The 17,950-nt window shown below is 38.2% G+C and overlaps 1 protein-coding gene across 2 annotated transcripts in view; it reads left to right on the forward strand.

Moving 5' to 3' along the window:
* LOC127414121 (myoferlin-like) overlaps positions 1–17,950 on the forward strand; it is a 47,423-nt gene that overhangs the window by 5,798 nt on the left and 23,675 nt on the right. The window contains exons 4-26 of one of the 2 annotated variants that reach the window (XM_051651894.1): positions 3,141–3,249; positions 3,397–3,499; positions 4,827–4,987; positions 5,069–5,197; positions 5,578–5,640; positions 6,935–6,985; positions 7,097–7,127; positions 8,583–8,698; positions 9,773–9,899; positions 9,998–10,101; positions 10,189–10,257; positions 11,174–11,217; positions 11,475–11,557; positions 11,769–11,807; positions 12,460–12,584; positions 12,874–12,987; positions 13,888–14,065; positions 14,173–14,297; positions 14,398–14,507; positions 15,464–15,656; positions 15,876–16,031; positions 16,317–16,448; positions 16,579–16,742. In XM_051651894.1, the coding sequence (XP_051507854.1) occupies positions 3,141–3,249; positions 3,397–3,499; positions 4,827–4,987; positions 5,069–5,197; positions 5,578–5,640; positions 6,935–6,985; positions 7,097–7,127; positions 8,583–8,698; positions 9,773–9,899; positions 9,998–10,101; positions 10,189–10,257; positions 11,174–11,217; positions 11,475–11,557; positions 11,769–11,807; positions 12,460–12,584; positions 12,874–12,987; positions 13,888–14,065; positions 14,173–14,297; positions 14,398–14,507; positions 15,464–15,656; positions 15,876–16,031; positions 16,317–16,448; positions 16,579–16,742 (2,526 nt within the window). Of the gene's footprint in view, positions 1–3,140; positions 3,250–3,396; positions 3,500–4,826; positions 4,988–5,068; positions 5,198–5,312; positions 5,440–5,577; positions 5,641–6,934; positions 6,986–7,096; positions 7,128–8,582; positions 8,699–9,772; positions 9,900–9,997; positions 10,102–10,188; positions 10,258–11,173; positions 11,218–11,474; positions 11,558–11,768; positions 11,808–12,459; positions 12,585–12,873; positions 12,988–13,887; positions 14,066–14,172; positions 14,298–14,397; positions 14,508–15,463; positions 15,657–15,875; positions 16,032–16,316; positions 16,449–16,578; positions 16,743–17,950 lie in introns of those variants that run through there. The other variant, XM_051651895.1, reaches the window with a different exon arrangement.

Consider the following 17,950-nt stretch of genomic DNA (forward strand, 5'->3'; position numbering starts at 1 on the left):
ATGAATGTGGTCAAAAAAGCAAATGACCGCATCACATTTGAGGTGTAAATGCTAATCCATCCTGAATATGTCCTGGCAACAGTGAAGCGCCACCCCTCACCTGTCAACCGCTATGCTAAAACAAGAATTTAAACTTTGTTAGTTAGGAGAGGCTTTAATAACCGTAAATACACAAACACAAGAACTTCACGGATCTTCTTCAGTGTGTCTGAAATCAACATGCAGGGACACTTATGAGAAGCACAAACATCTGCAGCTCAGGTTAATTCAGGTAATCCACTAAAATAACAGACAATTCTGCTCAAAATGTTGCATTTGTGCTTATCTTAAATTTGAGATGTATCATGGAGAAATAGCGCACGTTTTTTTTTTTCACATTTTTCTTTGTCATTTCTGACTTTGTTTCTTATGACATTAATGTCATGCAGTAACACACTGACATGGTGACTGATGTATGTTGTCATAAAACTGAGTCACTCCCCGCAAGTCAGATCACAAGTGGTCACAGGAGAAACATTTCTGTGACCAGGTGTAAACAGTGATGTGTCTCACTTGACCACATGTGATCAGATCACCCGAGATGCATCTTAATACCAGGTGCAAACGGTTTGAAACACACAAGTTAATCTCCATATGATGCTGTCCTGTCCACGTGGCGAACACATCAGTGATGGTTCAGGAATGTGAATACTTGTCATGTCAGTTATGTATAATAAAGTCACTTCACCTTGTGTGTGTGTGTGTGTGTGTGTGTGTGTGTGTGTGTGTGTGTGTGTGTGTGTCTTCACAGCCTTACCCACTCCGAAGTTGTTCGTTTATGTCCCCTCTATCTGACACACGTTTCTGGACAAGTGTAATTACTTACAGCTGGTATTTTCCTCTGATTCCATACCAGTGCTCTTTCCAAAGTTATAAAAGAGCTTTTGGATCTGCTGTACAGTAACCAGAATGGCAACAAAATCATTCAAAGGGAACCTATCGTGGGAAACACATATTCTTTACTCTTTAAAAATACTGTGCAAGAATTGTATGTACTTTGTAGACAACATTCACAAAGCTCCCTCTCAAGTCGACCCAGACCATGGAAACTAAGCTTCAAAACCTGGTGATTTAGAAAGCGTAACAGTATTGATGTCACAGCCATGATTAACCAATGACAGCCCATATGTTTGGAGTGGAAGAATCCTTGACTAACATTATCAAAATTCTACAAAAGTATAGATTGTGGCTCCACACACAAACACATACACACAAAAAAGTAAAAAAAAAGTATGCATTTATAGATAAAGCAAGTTAGTTCAACTTTCTAATTATATGCATCAATAAAACATCTAATTACAATTCCTTGTCTAAGACTAAGTAATAACGGTCAGTGCAAGTTTTGAATTCAGCAAAGGCAGTCATAGAATCAGATACAGTATAACAAAGAAATGTCTAAACGTTAGGGCACAAACATAATAGTATTTTTTTTAATTTAATTTTATTTAATTTTTTATGTGGAAACATAAAAATACAAGTTTGCACACAAAACAAACACAAAGTTGACTGTTTTTCTTTTTTTTTTCTCTTTACATCCTGATTTCTGAACAAAGTTCAGTAGCTGTGAACAATAGGAAAGAAGCAATCATCACCTCTCATGTTGAAATTTGGTGGATGTGCCCACCCAAGCTATTTTAAATCCTGTTGTTGTGTCACCCTGATTCACCATTCATTGCAAAACTACAAATGGTCACTTTCAGGTGTCTATGTGAGTTCTCATTCAGAGAGTTCTGAGTCTTCTGACTGGGCTTGTCCAGAAGGAGAAAAGCTGAAGTGAAACCAAATAATGTTATATATGTTGCTAAAAACACAGCTGTGCTTCCCCAGGTTTATGAATTTAATTTGTGAACCGTTGTCATAGAAGCATTGTCTCAAAGTCATGGGTAAATGGAATGTTTCATGATGTTACTATATATGGTATTTACTGTACTATAACCAAAAGCACAGAATTTCAAACACAGAGTGCAATTTAAAGGAATAGTTTACCCAAAAATGAAAATTCTCTCAATATTTACTCACCCTTATGCCATCCGAGATGTGTATGACTTTCTTTCTGCTGCTGAACTCACATTTTTAGAAGAATTGCTCAGCTCTTTTGGTTCATACAATGAATAGGTGCCAAAATTGTGAAGCTCCAAAAATCACATAAGTCACCATAAAAGTAATCCAGAAGACTCCAGTGGTTAAATCAGTGTCTTCAGAAGCGATATGATAGGTGTGGGTGAGAAACAGATTAATATTTAAGTCCTTTTTTACTATAAATTCTGCTCCCTGCTCAGTCAATCTCCACTTTAACTTTCATTTTCACATTCTTTTTGTGTTTTTGGTGTTTCACATTCTTCATGCACATCGCACCCTACTGGACAGGGAGAGAGTTTCTAGCAAAAAAGGACTTAAAGGTGCACTCAGTAACTTTTTGTTTGTTTCATCTTGGACTTACAATGACACCTAGTGGTGTGGATGCAGCATTATTCAAAATCAACAGTTTTCAGTTACAACTGCCATTGTAGAAATTCACTAATCACAATCAGCTATTTAATTTAATCCAATAGTGAAAGTGTCCAATAACAAGGTTACTGAGATGTATTAGTATTCAGCTGGTCATATGATTCTGAAATGGCAGCCCCTGCCACATGTAGAATAAAACAGCTTTTAAAAGGTTACTAAAATGACTATAGTTAGTTAGTTATATATATATATATAGTTACATGTACATGATGTTATACATATGTTTCAAAATTACAGTCATTTCTTTAGGAGTAAAACTTTTTTAATGGAGAATGAATTAAAATATTGATCTGTTTCTCAACAATACATATCATATCACTTCTGAAGATATGGATTAAAACACTGGAGTCACATGGATTACGTTTATGATGTCTTTATGTGCTTTTTGGTGCATCAAAATTTTGGCACCCAGTCACTTGCATTATGGACCTACAGAGCTGAAATATTCTTCTAAAAATCATAATTTGTGTTCTTCAGAAGAAAGAAAGTCATACACATCTGGGATGGCATGATGGTGAGTAAATTATGAGAGCATTTTCATTTTTGAGTGAACTATCACTAAAAATCAATTTAAGCTTTTTTCTGTTTTCTAGGTTTATTGGTTCAGCTAAGATCTCTCTGAAAGAATTGGCTGCTGGTCAGACTAGATCTCTACCTTCAAATAATATTCCTCTCATTAATGAGAAAAAACAAGAAACTGGGGTAATCTTTTTTCTTATTTTTATTTTTTATTTTTTTATGTGACTTAAGCAAACATAATTATTGTATGCTGCTTGATTTCCAACTTAAATATGTTGGCCAGCTTCGGATATTCAGATTCTAACTGCATTTCTGCATTTACTTCCTCAGGCCATTATCAATTTAATGATTGGTTATGAGCCTCCTGCAAGTACCGTCCCAAACCCAAATGATCAAAGTGTCAGAGACGGAGTCAATGCCGGAGAAACTGGAGGTTTTCTTGATTTACTTACTATCTTAGATATTCTGTTATTATTTTTATTTTACTCCTAAATGTTTGTTTTGGCCAGTGGAGTTAGACTGCACTATGAAGCTGCAGGAAGGTTGTTGGCATTTGTGTTTACATAGAGTATGGAAATGATGCAAATGAGAGGCAAAACATGGATCTCTCAAAACACAAAGGACACTTGACTAGAACTTTTCTTATTGACTCTCTGTGCTCAAATAGTTCTTATCTGGATATAATGATATACAGATAATTACATGGCATAGAGCAGAGGATATTTTGGTCACACTTTATTTTACACTGTTCATGTTACTGTGTATTAACACAGGTAATTGCTGATTATTACAAATGAACTACATGCATTTATTGAGTAATTATTTTGTAGAGCTGCTTGTACTTACAAATTGTTATTGTTTTTACTATAGTAATTAATAATAGTAACATGTAATGTGTAACAGGGACACTGTAAATAAAGTGTTACCAATATTTTTAAACAGGGCATATGATGGACTACAGGAATTTTTCTTGCTCTTTTGAAATAGAAGAGTTTGATGCACTATGTTGACATACTTTAATGTAATGCAAAACTCTTTTTCCGAGTTCATCCAAACCATTTAGTGTAAGCTGCAAAAATAGGTCATACAGAAATTCTCACATTATTAATGTCAGAACTCTCAGCACATTAACATGTGACCGTCCACATTTACATATCAACACATATTCAGTATTCAGCAACTTGGCAGGGCATTGTTGCACTTCACTTGTAAAAGTCAGGTTAGCCAGTCCTGAAAGATGTAATTTACACGTGGAAGTTTTAAAAGTACAGTCGCAAAACAACCTGTTTATTTTTAAGAGTCAGACATAGGGTGGAACTTACATTTTAAGTAGACTTCTTGGGGTTTAAATATGACCCCTTTAAGATAAGCAACATTTTACGATTTTTTTTTTCTAAATCATCTAAATCAGTTAGAAAAAAGCTGAGAGTTATACACTTTTAATGGCTGCAAAATTATTATAGCCAGATTATGTACTTAACAATATTTAATAGTTTATTTGCCAATATGTTCATTATAATAATTATTCTTTTAATAACATTTAATAAATAAGACAAAAAAAAAGGCAAGGGATTAATGTGTAGACCTTTGTGAATGTGTAGAACTTTGCAAATGACATATTAAAAACATATGAATTTGAAAAATCTGTGGAGTTTTCTGTGGAATTCTGCGGCCTCAGATTCCATTTAAGATGAGTTATATATGTAAATTAATAGAACTTATAAACAATAGATGATAGTATCTGTTTGCTTTGCTAATAGCTGGTGAAGAGGAGAAAGGTGTGGATAGTGATGAAGAAGCAGGAGATGGGACTGAGCCAGGAGTACCTGGAGCTTCCCCTTCTGGACAGCCTGGAAAAAAGGTTATTCGTACAACTCGGAGGAAGCAAAGAACCCTGGCCAACAAACCCCAAGATTTCCAGGTATACCTTCAGATCCCCAGATCTCTTTAATGAAAAGAGCTTTTAGGGCTTTAATGCATTAACAGTCTTGTTGTTACTTAGATACGTGTTCGAGTTATCGAGGGACGACAGTTGCCAGGCAATAATATAAAACCAGTCGCCAAAATAAATGTGTGCGGACAAACGCACAGAACAAGGATCCGAAGAGGAAACAATCCATATTTTGATGAGGTATTTTAGTTTTCAGTGAGCTCATTTCAGCATTGTTATAGGATTGCCTTGTCTCCTGTTAAACAGAACTAATATTGCCTTGTCTTTGGTCACCACATTTTTATTTTTTTCCTAGAGAGAATCTCTCTCTTTCTCTGGACTACTTTGTGGCTTTGATCTGCTCTGCCCCACTCTACAGCGCTCCTGCTGGCCTACTTCCTTACTTTTCCCCTGATATTTCTGTCCCTCACTTACTTACTTCAGTGAGTCTACGATCACTTAATTTCACTGCATAAGTCTTGACAAAAACTGCTGTTTTCATTAGAATTTCATGACTTGCAGTGTTATTTTGTTGTCCATAGTGTTTTAAAATAATCTAATTTAGGTGAGTGTTTTCACAGATTTTTTTCTACAATGTCAACATGCTTCCCTCTGAACTTTTTGACGAGAGCATCATAATACGGGTAAGATGCATCTTTGGATGTACTTGACATAACAAGATCTACACAAATATGAGATACTCCTGGAACAACATTTCAATCCAAAACATTTCTCGCAGATTAAGAATAACATGTGTTTACTGAAAGAATAGTTCTCGTTGGCGTAAACCCTGTCCTACGGTTCATTGATAGGATTCTCGCTTGAACCGGAGATTACCCCTTATGGCAGGACAGGACCTAAACTGGTGGTGATGGGGTGGGTGGGGGGAAAAACAGCGGCATAATGAAGCAATGAAGGATAGCTGTGCTGAGCTCATAAGACAGAGGCTCGATCATGATTTAATTACATTTCTGAATTGAATAAAAGAATGACATAATGCTTACTAGAGAGTCCTCTGCCAGAACAATTGCATAGGCTTCCATTCCCAGTGCCCAATAGGAAAGTTGTACCTGGATCATCAAAGGATGAGGATGGCAATGTACACTGCATAACATTTGTAATCGGTCTTAATTATCATAGTCCTTTATCACTGAGTGTGTTAACATATACATTTTTATAACAAATCTACATCAGTGTAACAGTATAAAGATGGGAAAGGAGGAGGCGGGAACTGGCTGAACAGTCAACATAAAGGTTTAATGATAAAAATGAACTTAAAACAACATAAAACATAAATGAACACAGGCACACATGCAGCACGGCCACATCTCTCTCTCGAACTGGAGCCTCTGGCTCCCCTATATCTCGCTCTCCCGCTGATCAGCTGATTCATCACCGGCTGTGCACCATCATGGCCCGGCCATGCCCTCCTCCTCGTCACAATCAGTAAGTACATTTTAGAAGCCTACATATACACCAAAATGCTGATAGCTGTCAGAAATCTGCTCCTTATAAAAGCTAGACATTGTAAGAAAACTGTGTTTACATGAGACTTCTTCTGGTTTTTCTCTGGTTTTGATGTCAAAATGTAAACGGACACACACATGAGACATGCACACACTCAATAAGCTGGCAAAACACTGGAGCGTATGTTTACACACAGACAAATCGATGTAACAAGTCAATCGAAGTGTTCCACTTGGGTTTTGCTTAATTCTTTACCTTTACCTGATAAAAGAAGACCATAAAGGGGTTTACATGACCTTACACAGCATATTTGGTGCAAGATCATACATTAAAATTAATATAATCTAATATTTTTTGCAGAGAGAGCTTGTACTTTGATCTCTAGTTTTCATGATTTTTAGACCATGGCTGAGTTTACTGTACTTTTTTATTGTCTTTCTTATAATAGTTATATTTCTCTTTTAAATCTAGGTGTATAATGCCTACTCTCTGAGAGCAGACAGTCTGATGGGGGAGTTTAAGGTAGAACACTCTAAAATTATTAACATGTGCTTTAAGGCTTGGTATGAATTTTAATGTCTAATTCCTGTAAAATATGTATTCTTACAAAGTTTTCAAACACTGTTTTAACAGCTGGACGTTGGCTATGTCTACGATGAGCCTGGTATGTTTGCCAATTGATTGTTGGATTCTCAGTTGTGCTGTGTTAAAGGGATAGTTCACCCAAAAATGAAAGTTTTCTCATTTATTCACCCTCATGCCATCCCAGATGTGTATGACTTTCTCTCTTCTGCTAAACACAAACAAATACTTTTAGAAGAATATCTCAACACTCTTGGTCCATTTAATGCAAGTGAATGGTGTCCAGAACTTTGAAGCACCAAAAAGCACATAAAGGCAGCATAAAAGCAATCAGTTCAACTTTACTATAAAGCTACTATGCACGTTCACGAGAGTTCTTCTGTTTTTTGCTGATTTGCATTCTTTTGCATATTGCCATCTACAGGCTGTATTGCAAATATGATTTATTTATTATTTTCCTTTGCTTTATCCCTCCCTTTTTTCTTTCTCCTCCCTGCCCAGTTGATAGCGACATGCACGAAGAATGTAAATCGCTAAAAAACAGAAGAAGAACTCTGTCCTCTCTTGAACACGCATAGGAGGGCTGGTGAAAGTGTAGATTTATAGGAAAAAGGGACTTAAATATTGATCTGTTTCTAATCCCCACCTATCATATATCTTCTAAAGATATGGATTTAACCACTGGAGTGGTATGGATTACTTTTATGCAATATTTATGTGCTTTTTGGAGCTTCAAAGTTCTGGCCACCATTCATTTGCATTGAATGGACCTACAAAGCTGAGACATTTTTCAAAAATCATTGTTTGTGTTCAGCAGAAGAAAAAAGTCATACACATCTGGAATGGCATGAGTTTGAGTAAATGACGAGAATTTTCATTTTTGGGTGAACTTTCCCTTTAAATTTGGTTTCTCAATTGTGCTGTGCAACACAAAGAAAATTGTGTACAGTAAAAATTTTGAAGCTTTTTTCCACATCAATACAAATGCATATTGCATTGGCACTGAGTTGTATTATGGTTGTGATGTTTTTCTTTAATAATCTGTGGGGTGGGGGCCTGGGTAGCTCAGCGAGTAAAGATGCTGACTACCACCTCTGGAGTCGCGAGTTCGAATCCAGGGCATGCTGAGTGACTCCAGCCAGGTCTCCTAAGCAGCCAAATTGGCCCGGTTGCTATGGAGGGTAGAGTCACATGGGGTAACATCCTCGTGGTCACTATAATGTGGTTCTCGCTCTCGATGGGGCGTGTGGTGAGTTGTGCGTGGATGCCATGGAGAGTAGCATGAAGCCTCCACACACGCTTTGTCTCCATGGTAATGCGCTCAACAAGCCACGTGATAAGATGCGCGGATTGACAGTCTCAGACGTGGAGGCAACTGAGATTCGTCCTCCGCCATTTGGATTGAAGTGAGTCACTACGTCACCACGAGGACTTAGAGCACATTTGGAATTGGGCATTCCAAATTGGGGAGAAAAGGGGAGAAAATAATAATAATAATAATAATAATAATCTGTGGGGTGTGTTGTGACCCTGAAAGGCCATGCAATCATGAGGAAGTGGCTGCTGCTAAGTGACACAGATGACTCAAACTCTGGAGCCAGAGGTTACCTGAAAGTCAGCATTTTCATAGTAGGGACTGGAGATGAGCCTCTGGTAAGCCCCAAAGTGTATATCACACTGGAAAAAGTTTGAAAAGAATGGACATTCAAAATAAACCTGGTTGCTGTATTTTGGAAACTAGCTGGTTTCTAGCTGGGCCAAGCTGGTAGACCATCCTAGACCAGTAGCAAACCAGCTCAAGGTGGCCAATCTGGTTTTTGGGACATGGTAGTAGCTGGTCAATCAGCTAATGGACCAACTTGGACCAGGAAATACCAGGTCAAACCAGCAGATAAATAGCTTGGACCAGCAGGAAACCAGCTACCATGTTCTGAAACACAGCTACCAGCTTAAGATGGATTTTCCTGCGGGGTAAACTGTACACTGCTGTCAAGTTATAATATATGAGATCATGTAGACACTACAAGTGTTACTTAGTGGGATTCAGGTAAACTGGTTTTGCAATTGGACTTTATTTCTTATAAGATGTTTTGCCACTTATCAGAATAGCTTCATCACTACTGTATATTACTGTTAAGTTGTAATTTGTCAAGTCAGTTAATAGAGAAGTTCTGTGTGAGGTGGAGTTCATTGTTTTGCAACTGGACTATATTTCCCATCATTTCAAGACACTGTCACTTTTCAAATAACTTTATCACTGTTAAGTGGTGAAATGTCTTCACACAACATAAAGTCCAATCTACATGAAATTTCACTATGATTGGCTGAATGGAAACTTAGTGGCTCTAATGAAATGCTTACATGAGGATGTTATTTCTACTAGACTCTCTTAAGTGAAATTATATTACAGAGTTCCCACAGTCATTAAAAACCTGGAAATATCTCGGAAAAATTTTAAATGTAATTTAAAAAGGCTTCCTTTCTTTCTATCTATCTATCGATCGATCGAGCGATCGATCAGTTTGTCTGTCTGTCAGTCTGTATATTAAATGACTTTTAAAAATACTTATCCAATAATCACAAACAACTGGAAAAGTCATACAAAGATAATTTAATGTGAAAAATCATGAAAATTCATTGGTCTAGAAGTTAAGGAACTGAAATTACATTGTTCCAAGATTCCATTGTTATCTCTTTTCTGGGATAGATAACTAACTTTTTTGTCAGGTGGAAAAGAGAGAAGGGAATGAGGAACAGGATGACATTGAAAGCAACCTGCTGCTGCCGGCTGGAGTTGCTTTGCGATTGGCTACGCTCAGTCTGAAAATCTACCGTGCCGAAGACATGCCACAGAGTAAATTTGACAGTAACACTACTACAATTCTATAGGCCTATACTCCCATTGCCAATCCCATTGTTAGTAACCTCTTTTTGTTGTCACATCATATTCAGTGGATGATGCATTTGCTCAGACAGTAAAGCACATATTTGGTGGAACAGATGACAAGAAAAACTTGGTGGATCCTTTTCTAGAAGTCAGTTTTGCTGGCAAAAAGGTAAAATGAAGAGTTAAATGTGTTTACTGTTAAAGAACAGGGCTGATTGGTGAAGAATTTTGAGAAATTACTTTGTGGTCTTTTAAGGTGTGCACAAAGATTGTTGAGAAGAATGCCAATCCAGAGTGGAATCAGCTCATTCACCTGCAGGTTAAGGTAGGAAGAGTGATAACCTAGTAACAGCAAATAATCATTGTCTAGAAAAATGGAATACATACAATATAAAGATACAATCAGTCAAACAAGGAAAAGGTAATGACCTAGAAGTAGAAACGTAGAAGCAGAATGGCTACAAACATCTCTCAGAACAGTAATGGGTTAAAGGGATAGTTCAAACTTTTCATTTGAGGGTGAACTCTCCCTTAAAGGAATAGTTCACCCAAAAATGACAATTTCCTGATAATTTACTCACCCTCAGGCCATCCAAGATGTATCTGAGTTTCTTTCTTCATCAAAACAGAATTTAAGATTTTTAGGATTTAATTTCGGGCCTCCTCCTTTAAACAATGCAAGTGAAAGTGATGGTCCAAAATGCATATTTAGAGTGCATCAAAATAATCCACAGGACTCCAGTCAACAAATAAAGTTCTTCTGAACCCAAACGATTGATTATTTTTAGAAACATGTACGCGCTTCCTGACTCCTCCTCCACGTGATGCATGACCTTACCAACAAGCTTACGTCATCCCTCTCATGAGCGCACATCACAGAGATGTACGGAAGCGAATATTTGTAGTTAAAAAGTATATAAGTATTGTTTTGTTTCTCAAAATAATCAATCGTTTGCATTCAGAAGAACTTTATTTGTCGACTGGAGTCATGTGGATTATTTTGATGCACCCTAAATGTGCATTTTGGACCGTCAAAAAATGGAGTACATTCACTTGCATTGTTTAGAGGCCTGAAATGAAATCCTAAAAATCTTAAATTCTGTTTTGATGAAGAAAGTATCTCAGATACATATTGGATGGCCTGAGGGTGTCAATTATCAGCAAATTTTCATTTTTGGGTGAACTATTCCTTTAAGTGTGAAATAAAATGCTTAATGAGCTCAATATCTCTTTCTTTTTAGTTCCCATCAGTGTGTGAACGAATCAAGCTCACTCTATATGACTGGTAAGTTCCTAATATAAAGCACTGAGTCTGACATACATACATACATAAAACTCAAGATTATTCACCTTTGGTGGTACAATAGCAGTTAGCGCACATGCTCTGACACATTAAGCTGTGGTGCTCATGCAGGTGATACAAGTTTGAGTCTGGCTTGTGTCTTTTCCTAATCCTGTGCCTCTCTTTATCTCTCTATCATTTCCTGTTGCCTCTTTCTTCAAATATTTTTTCTATAATTCATTATCTTGCCTTGCCTACAGGGATCGGCTGTCAAGAAACGATGTTATTGGAACCACCTACCTGAATCTGACTAAAATAGCATCATCTGGGGGTGAAATTGAAGGTAGCGTTCTCTCTTTGCATCTCCTTTGTGAATGTGTACAAATTAATTTATACAATATCCCACATTAGAAATAAGAAGAACATTAATGAAGTGTCGTTGAATTGTTACTCTCAGTTCAAATCAATCTTATTGTAAAATAACAGCATTTACTAATAAAGGTTTAATGTCAAACAAGCTACGCATCCTGTCTAAACCTCTATTTCTTCACCAGAATTGCCTTCAGAAAATGGGCTGCCTCCTTCCTTTAATGGTATTGTGAATCTTCTGGATCTAGTTCAGTTAATTGCACATTAAAAGTGAAGTGTGTTAAAATATGTTCTCCTATGATAGTTTAACCCATAAATGCATGGTTGTTTTGCCAAATATTATTACATACCTTGGCACGGTGGCTCAGTGGTTGGCACTGTCACTTCACAGTAAGAATGTCCCAGGTTTGAGCCCCAGCTCAACTGGGCCTTTCTTTGTGGAGTTTGCATGTTCTCCCCATGTTCATGTGGGGTTCCTGTTTACCCCACAAGTCCAAAAACATGCAGGTTAAGTGAATTGGAGACTCTAAATTGCCCCATAGGTGTGAGTGAGAGTCCCCAGCTACTGGGGGTTGTGTCAGGAAGGGCATCTGGTGTAAAACCTGTGTCACTAAAGACCCAAGGTATACATTAAAGGGTTAATGTGCAAAGAAAACCATAACTGGGTCATACATAGGTTGACTTCTTGAAAAGCAATTATCTTTAATGCCACTAGTAGTGCAGAGATTACACACTTCACTTTTATTCCATTCGATTTATGCTGTCTGTTTATAGAAGTGATATTCACATTTTATCTAAGTGAATATTCATATTTATAAAATAATAGAACATTTACATTTTAATTAACCTGTTTTCTGCTTATCAATTATTTTTTAGTGGACACCACAGAAGCTAAGGTTGGCTTTCTTCCAGCTTTTGGGCCTTGTTATATTAACCTTTATGGAAGTCCAAGAGAATTTACTGGGCTACCTGACCCATATGAGGAGCTGAATAATGGCAAGGTAAGTGCTGTGAAGAAAAGGCTGTGTCAGGGTTGATGAGAGCTAAGTGATAGAATATAATGAGTACTGGCCAAGCCAATATTTTGACTGTTATCCCAGCAACAATCGAGAAGGAAAACATATCAGCAACACCTTGTCTTTGAAGATAATGTTGTTATTCACGGTTTGCTTTGCGTAAAGATTTTGAGCAAACATTGCATGAACAAGCATTTACATTCACTCCGCCAGTTTTCTGTTGCACTGTGTGCGGCAGTTGTCAGAGCTGCTAAAAAAGATTTATGTGCCTCAGGGTGAAGGCGTGGCCTATCGAGGGAGGGTTCTGATTGAGCTTTCCACTCAACTGGAGGACAAAACTGACGAGAAGGTGGAAGACATTCCAAACGATGACATTTTGGTGGCACAGGTACCACCAAGCTTTTCCCAGTTGTTTCCTGTGGTGCTTCCTAGAGTTAACACTCATCTGAATATGTGTGATTCCCCAGTTAGGGGAACTTTTCTGTTTCCAAAGATGACAATATATATATAAATATATTATTATTATTATTATTAATTTATTTATTTTTAAAGGATAGATCATATGTAATAGTTTTACACTTTTTTAATGTGTCTCTTTATTTACTTCTCTCAATTTATATGGAGTGTTGAAATTTCACTATTTTGGGTTTGTCTCTCATCAAAACATTTAAACTTCCCCTTTATAATAAATTGATTAAAAAGTGAATTCGTGGCGATTCATTTCACTTAATAATTTCATTTTCCGAAAAGACCAGGGAATTTTAAGATAAAAGATCACAATGGGGCCTGGGTAGCTCAGCAATAAAGATGCTGACTACCACACCTGGAGTTGCCAGTTCAAATCCAGGGTGTGCTGAGTGTCTCCTGTCAGGCTTCCTAAGCAACCAATTGGCCCGGTAGAGTCACGTTGGGTTAACCTCCTCGTGGTCACTATAATGTGGTTCTTGCTCTCGATGGGGCACATGATGAGTTGTGTGTGTATGCCGCGGAGAATAGCGTGAGCCTCCACACGCGCTAGATCTCCACGGTAATGCGCTCAACAAGTCATGTGATAAGATGTGTGGATTGACGGTCTCAGATGCGGAGGCAACTGAGATTCGTCCTCCGCCACCCAGACTGAGGCAAGTCACTATGCCATCACAAGGACCTAGAGCCCATTGGGAATTGGGCAAGCCAAATTGTTGAGAAAAGGGGAGAAAATCTACCCCCCCCCCCAAAAAAGATCACAATAATTATATTTACAGAATAGGTCTCTCAAAATTCTTGTTTTATGTACCTTACTGTACAGAAGTTCCAACGGAGAAGGAAGTATTCCTTATGTGCCGTGTTCCACAGTGCCTGTATGCTGCAAGAACCTGGAGAACCTATTCAGTTCGAGGTCAGCATTGGGAACTATGGGAATAAACTGGATTCTACCTGCAAACCTCTGGCCTCCACCACTCAATATAGCTGTGCTGTTTTTGATGGTAAGTTCCTCATAATGCCAATAACTTCAACCGATACAAATAGTACAAACATGAACCCTTGATAACTGCATCATAGTTTGCTCATAGTCTATTGTGTTTTTCCATAGGAAATCATTATTATTACTTGCCCTGGGCTGATTCTAAGCCAGTTGTTATCCTCACTTCATTCTGGGAGGACATTAGTCACCGTTTGGATGCAGTGAACATCATTCTGTACACTGCTGACCGACTGGTATGATTTCAGTGCATTTCTATGCCATACAGTTTTATTGTTTTAGCTAACAGGTAAATGAATCAGAGCAACCACATTTTTAACATGGTGCATTCTTCAGCAATCCAACATTATCTCTCTGAAGACGGCTATCCTGGCTAAAGTATCTGATTCTCGCCTCGCTGAGATCTGGCTGAAACTCATCACTCAACTCATCGATGACCTTACCAGGTATATCTCAGATAAGGACAAGATAGGGAACTTTCTTATCTTCCCTTGTTTGATTACTCAGCATTGCCTTTGGGAAAATGTGCTACAAGGCTGCACAATTTGGTCAAGAACAAAAATCCCTGTTAATGTTTTGACAAATATTGAGACTGCGTGATAATATACTGTGATATGATAAACATTTATCATCACATATTGCTTCTGGTTAGGTATTAGATAAAAGAACAAAAAGGCATTAAATCCTTTTAAAATTAAAAACATAAGCTCTCAAATTCAGGAGCTCTCATTAAGTCATGTTTTGCCCACGCTCTACTGCCACTAGCAAAAGTTTTTTTTTAAGGGTGTTCACACTTGTTTTCTTTACAAGAACCAAATACAGAATTATGTCAGCTTGCACAAAAATAAACTGAAGTGGAATAAAAATCCATTTCTCATTGCAGTCACTCTGGAACAGGATTTAAAAGTGGACTCAGATTTCTCTTTGGTCCACTTGATATTGTCTCAATCCACTTTTCATTCAAGCAGTTATTTTTGGAAACCCTTTAAAAACCTAAATATATTATTGCAATATAATGCTGAATTATTATTACTATTATATATTGAATATTACCATTTTGTTATTTCTAGTAAAAAGCTAGGTAGAATGCAGGTGTCTTGATATGCATTTTAAAAACACGGTTCTCCTGTGCAAGATACTGGAACAACAGCAAGACACAACAGTCACAGACGTCAGTCTAGTGCGTGTTTACATAAAAAAAAATATTATTTAAAAATAGGGAAGATGGATGCAAAAATGCATCCAGTGTGAACAGCCCCTAAGGTGGTCTTTTTCAGTTTAATATTCACCTAGGACATATTGTGATTTCTATTTTATTTTAATTAATTGTGCGGCTCTACATTGCTACTTGATTTGCCTGCCATGTCAGACATGCAATTAACTCGGATGTTGTTGCTATTAGTTGCAAGTTACCAAATCTGGAGGGTAAGCCAAACATGACGGCGCTTGATATTCAGATCAAGAATTTGCGTGACAAAACCATGGACAGTGTCAAAGGGGCAGCCATTCGCATGAGGGATGAGGCTGTTGATGTCAAAGCCACTATGGCTGATATAGAGGACTGGCTGGAGCGACTACAGCAGATCACAGAAGAGGTTTGAATCTAGCCTCATTTGACACTAAGCTTATAATAATAATAATAATAATAATAATAATAATTCCTTACATCTATATAGCGCTTTTCTAGGCACTCAAAGCACTTTACATAGTATAGGGGGAATCTCCTCAACAACCACCTGTTCGATGTTTAGAGTCATGACTTTCATAGTCGAATGTTCATAACGTAAGATGTTTATTTGATTTTTTTGGTGCAGCCTCAGAACAGCATACCTGATGTTATCATATGGATGCTGAGAGGAGAGAAACGTGTGGCTTACGCACGTATCCCAGCCAACCAGGTTCTCTTCTCCACCCACAGTGAGCAGGCCAACGGCAAGTACTGTGGCAGGACACAAAGCATCTTCATGCAGGTAGAGAGGAGCATTGAAATTAAAGTTATATTATTGCCGCATCAAGCAGTATACTAAATAACAGCACTCTTGTTATTGTACACAAACAAACACTGCAGCCTAAGTGCACATGCAGGTAATGCGACTTCAGATCACAATTCCCACTTTCAGTTCCTCACCATTTCCTTTCATTTCTGTTCTATAAAAAGGCCAAAAAAAAAAACAAAAAAACATTACAAAATAAATCATGACAGTAATTCTAAAACAGATTAAACTGGACACTGACACAGATTAGATTGTTTCCAGTACCCAATGGACAAAAACAAAGGTCTCAAGATCCCAGTGCAGCTGCGTGTGAACATGTGGCTGGGTCTGTCTGCACATGAGAAGATGTTCAACAGCTTTGCAGAGGGAATATTCAGTGTATATGCAGAGATGGTAAGTTTTCCTTTTAATTGGACACTGACATAAAAGCTTTATAATATAGCAATTGCTTTGTTTATGTTGTAGCCTGTTGTGTGGAACTTCCCTTAGAGACATTGCGCCTCTCTCTGTTCGCCTTTGTTAGTACGAAAACCAGGCTCAGGTGTTTGGAAAGTGGGGAACCACAGGTCTTGTGGGCCGCCACAAGTTTTCAGATGTGACAGGGAAGGTAAAACTGAAGCAGGAACGGTTCATGCCGCCTCGGGGATGGGAATGGGAAGGAGATTGGATCATCGACCCAGAGCGCTGGTAAGCTGATCACTGAAAAATATAGTGTATGAATGACTGGTATCTGAATGCTGATTAATATTTCTATTATTGTTGTTGTTATGATAATTATTGTGAATATTGAGTATTACTTTTTTAGCAATGGTCTATAAAAAAATAGGACATATAACATAGAATGGTGTATGTACATGTGCAAATGGTAATATATGTGCAAGGTAGGGGTATGTACAGTTATTGAATCAAATATGAGTTTACATATTTACATAACATTGTAACAAGTCTGGACATTGCAGAAATGAGGAAGTGGGATTCAGGTAACATCACACTTTATATACTTACAATATAGTCTGTATAGTTTTTAAGCACACTCGTGTAGCTTCAGCTGTGTAGCACTCTCTCTCTGGGCTCTGGCGTGGGCTTCTATTATCGCTTCTTCCAAATTACTGCAACAAGAAACAGCTGTTAGACTTAATTATAACCCAGGGATGAATCCTTACCACTTCCCCTCTCCCTGGATGGACACTCAACCATGCCCTCACCACAGACATATTTATACATTTTTGCACTATGGGAGTCCTGAAGGCAGTTTAATTGTTCATATAGTAAATGGCCTGAGGGTAAAAACTGTTCTAGTGCCTGGTTGTCCTGGCACTGAGTGCTCTGTAGTGCCGGCCGAAGGGCAACATTTCAAAAAGGGAGTGGGCATGGTGTGTGGGGTCCAGAGTGATTCTACCTGCACGTTTCCTCACTCTGGAGACGTACATGTCTTGGAGGGTGGGCAGGAGGGCTCCAGTAATCCTCTCAGCAGTCCTGACTGTCCGTTGTAGTTTCCTTCTGTCTGATTTGGTGGCTGAACCAAACCAGACAGTTATAGATGTACACAGGACAGACTCAATGACGGCTGAGTAGAACTGAGTCAGCAGCTCCAGTGGCAGGTTGAACTTCCTCAGCTGGTGAAGGAAGTACAACCTCTGCTGAGCCTTCTTCACAATGAAGTCTATGTGGGTGTCCCACTTCATGTCCTGAGAGATGGTAGAGCCCAGGAACCTTAATGACTCCACTGCTGCCACAGTGCTGTTCAGAATGGTGGTGGTGGTGGTGGTGGGGGGGGGGGGTGTTGTGGGCGGATTTCTCCTGAAGTCCACTATCGTCTCCACTGTTTTGAGCATATTCAGCTCAAGGTTGTTGTGACCGCACCAGACAGCCAGCTGTTCAACCTCCCGTCTGTA

This window comes from Myxocyprinus asiaticus, chromosome 23 (genome assembly GCF_019703515.2).
Source record: "Myxocyprinus asiaticus isolate MX2 ecotype Aquarium Trade chromosome 23, UBuf_Myxa_2, whole genome shotgun sequence".
Lineage (NCBI taxonomy): Eukaryota > Metazoa > Chordata > Actinopteri > Cypriniformes > Catostomidae > Myxocyprinus > Myxocyprinus asiaticus.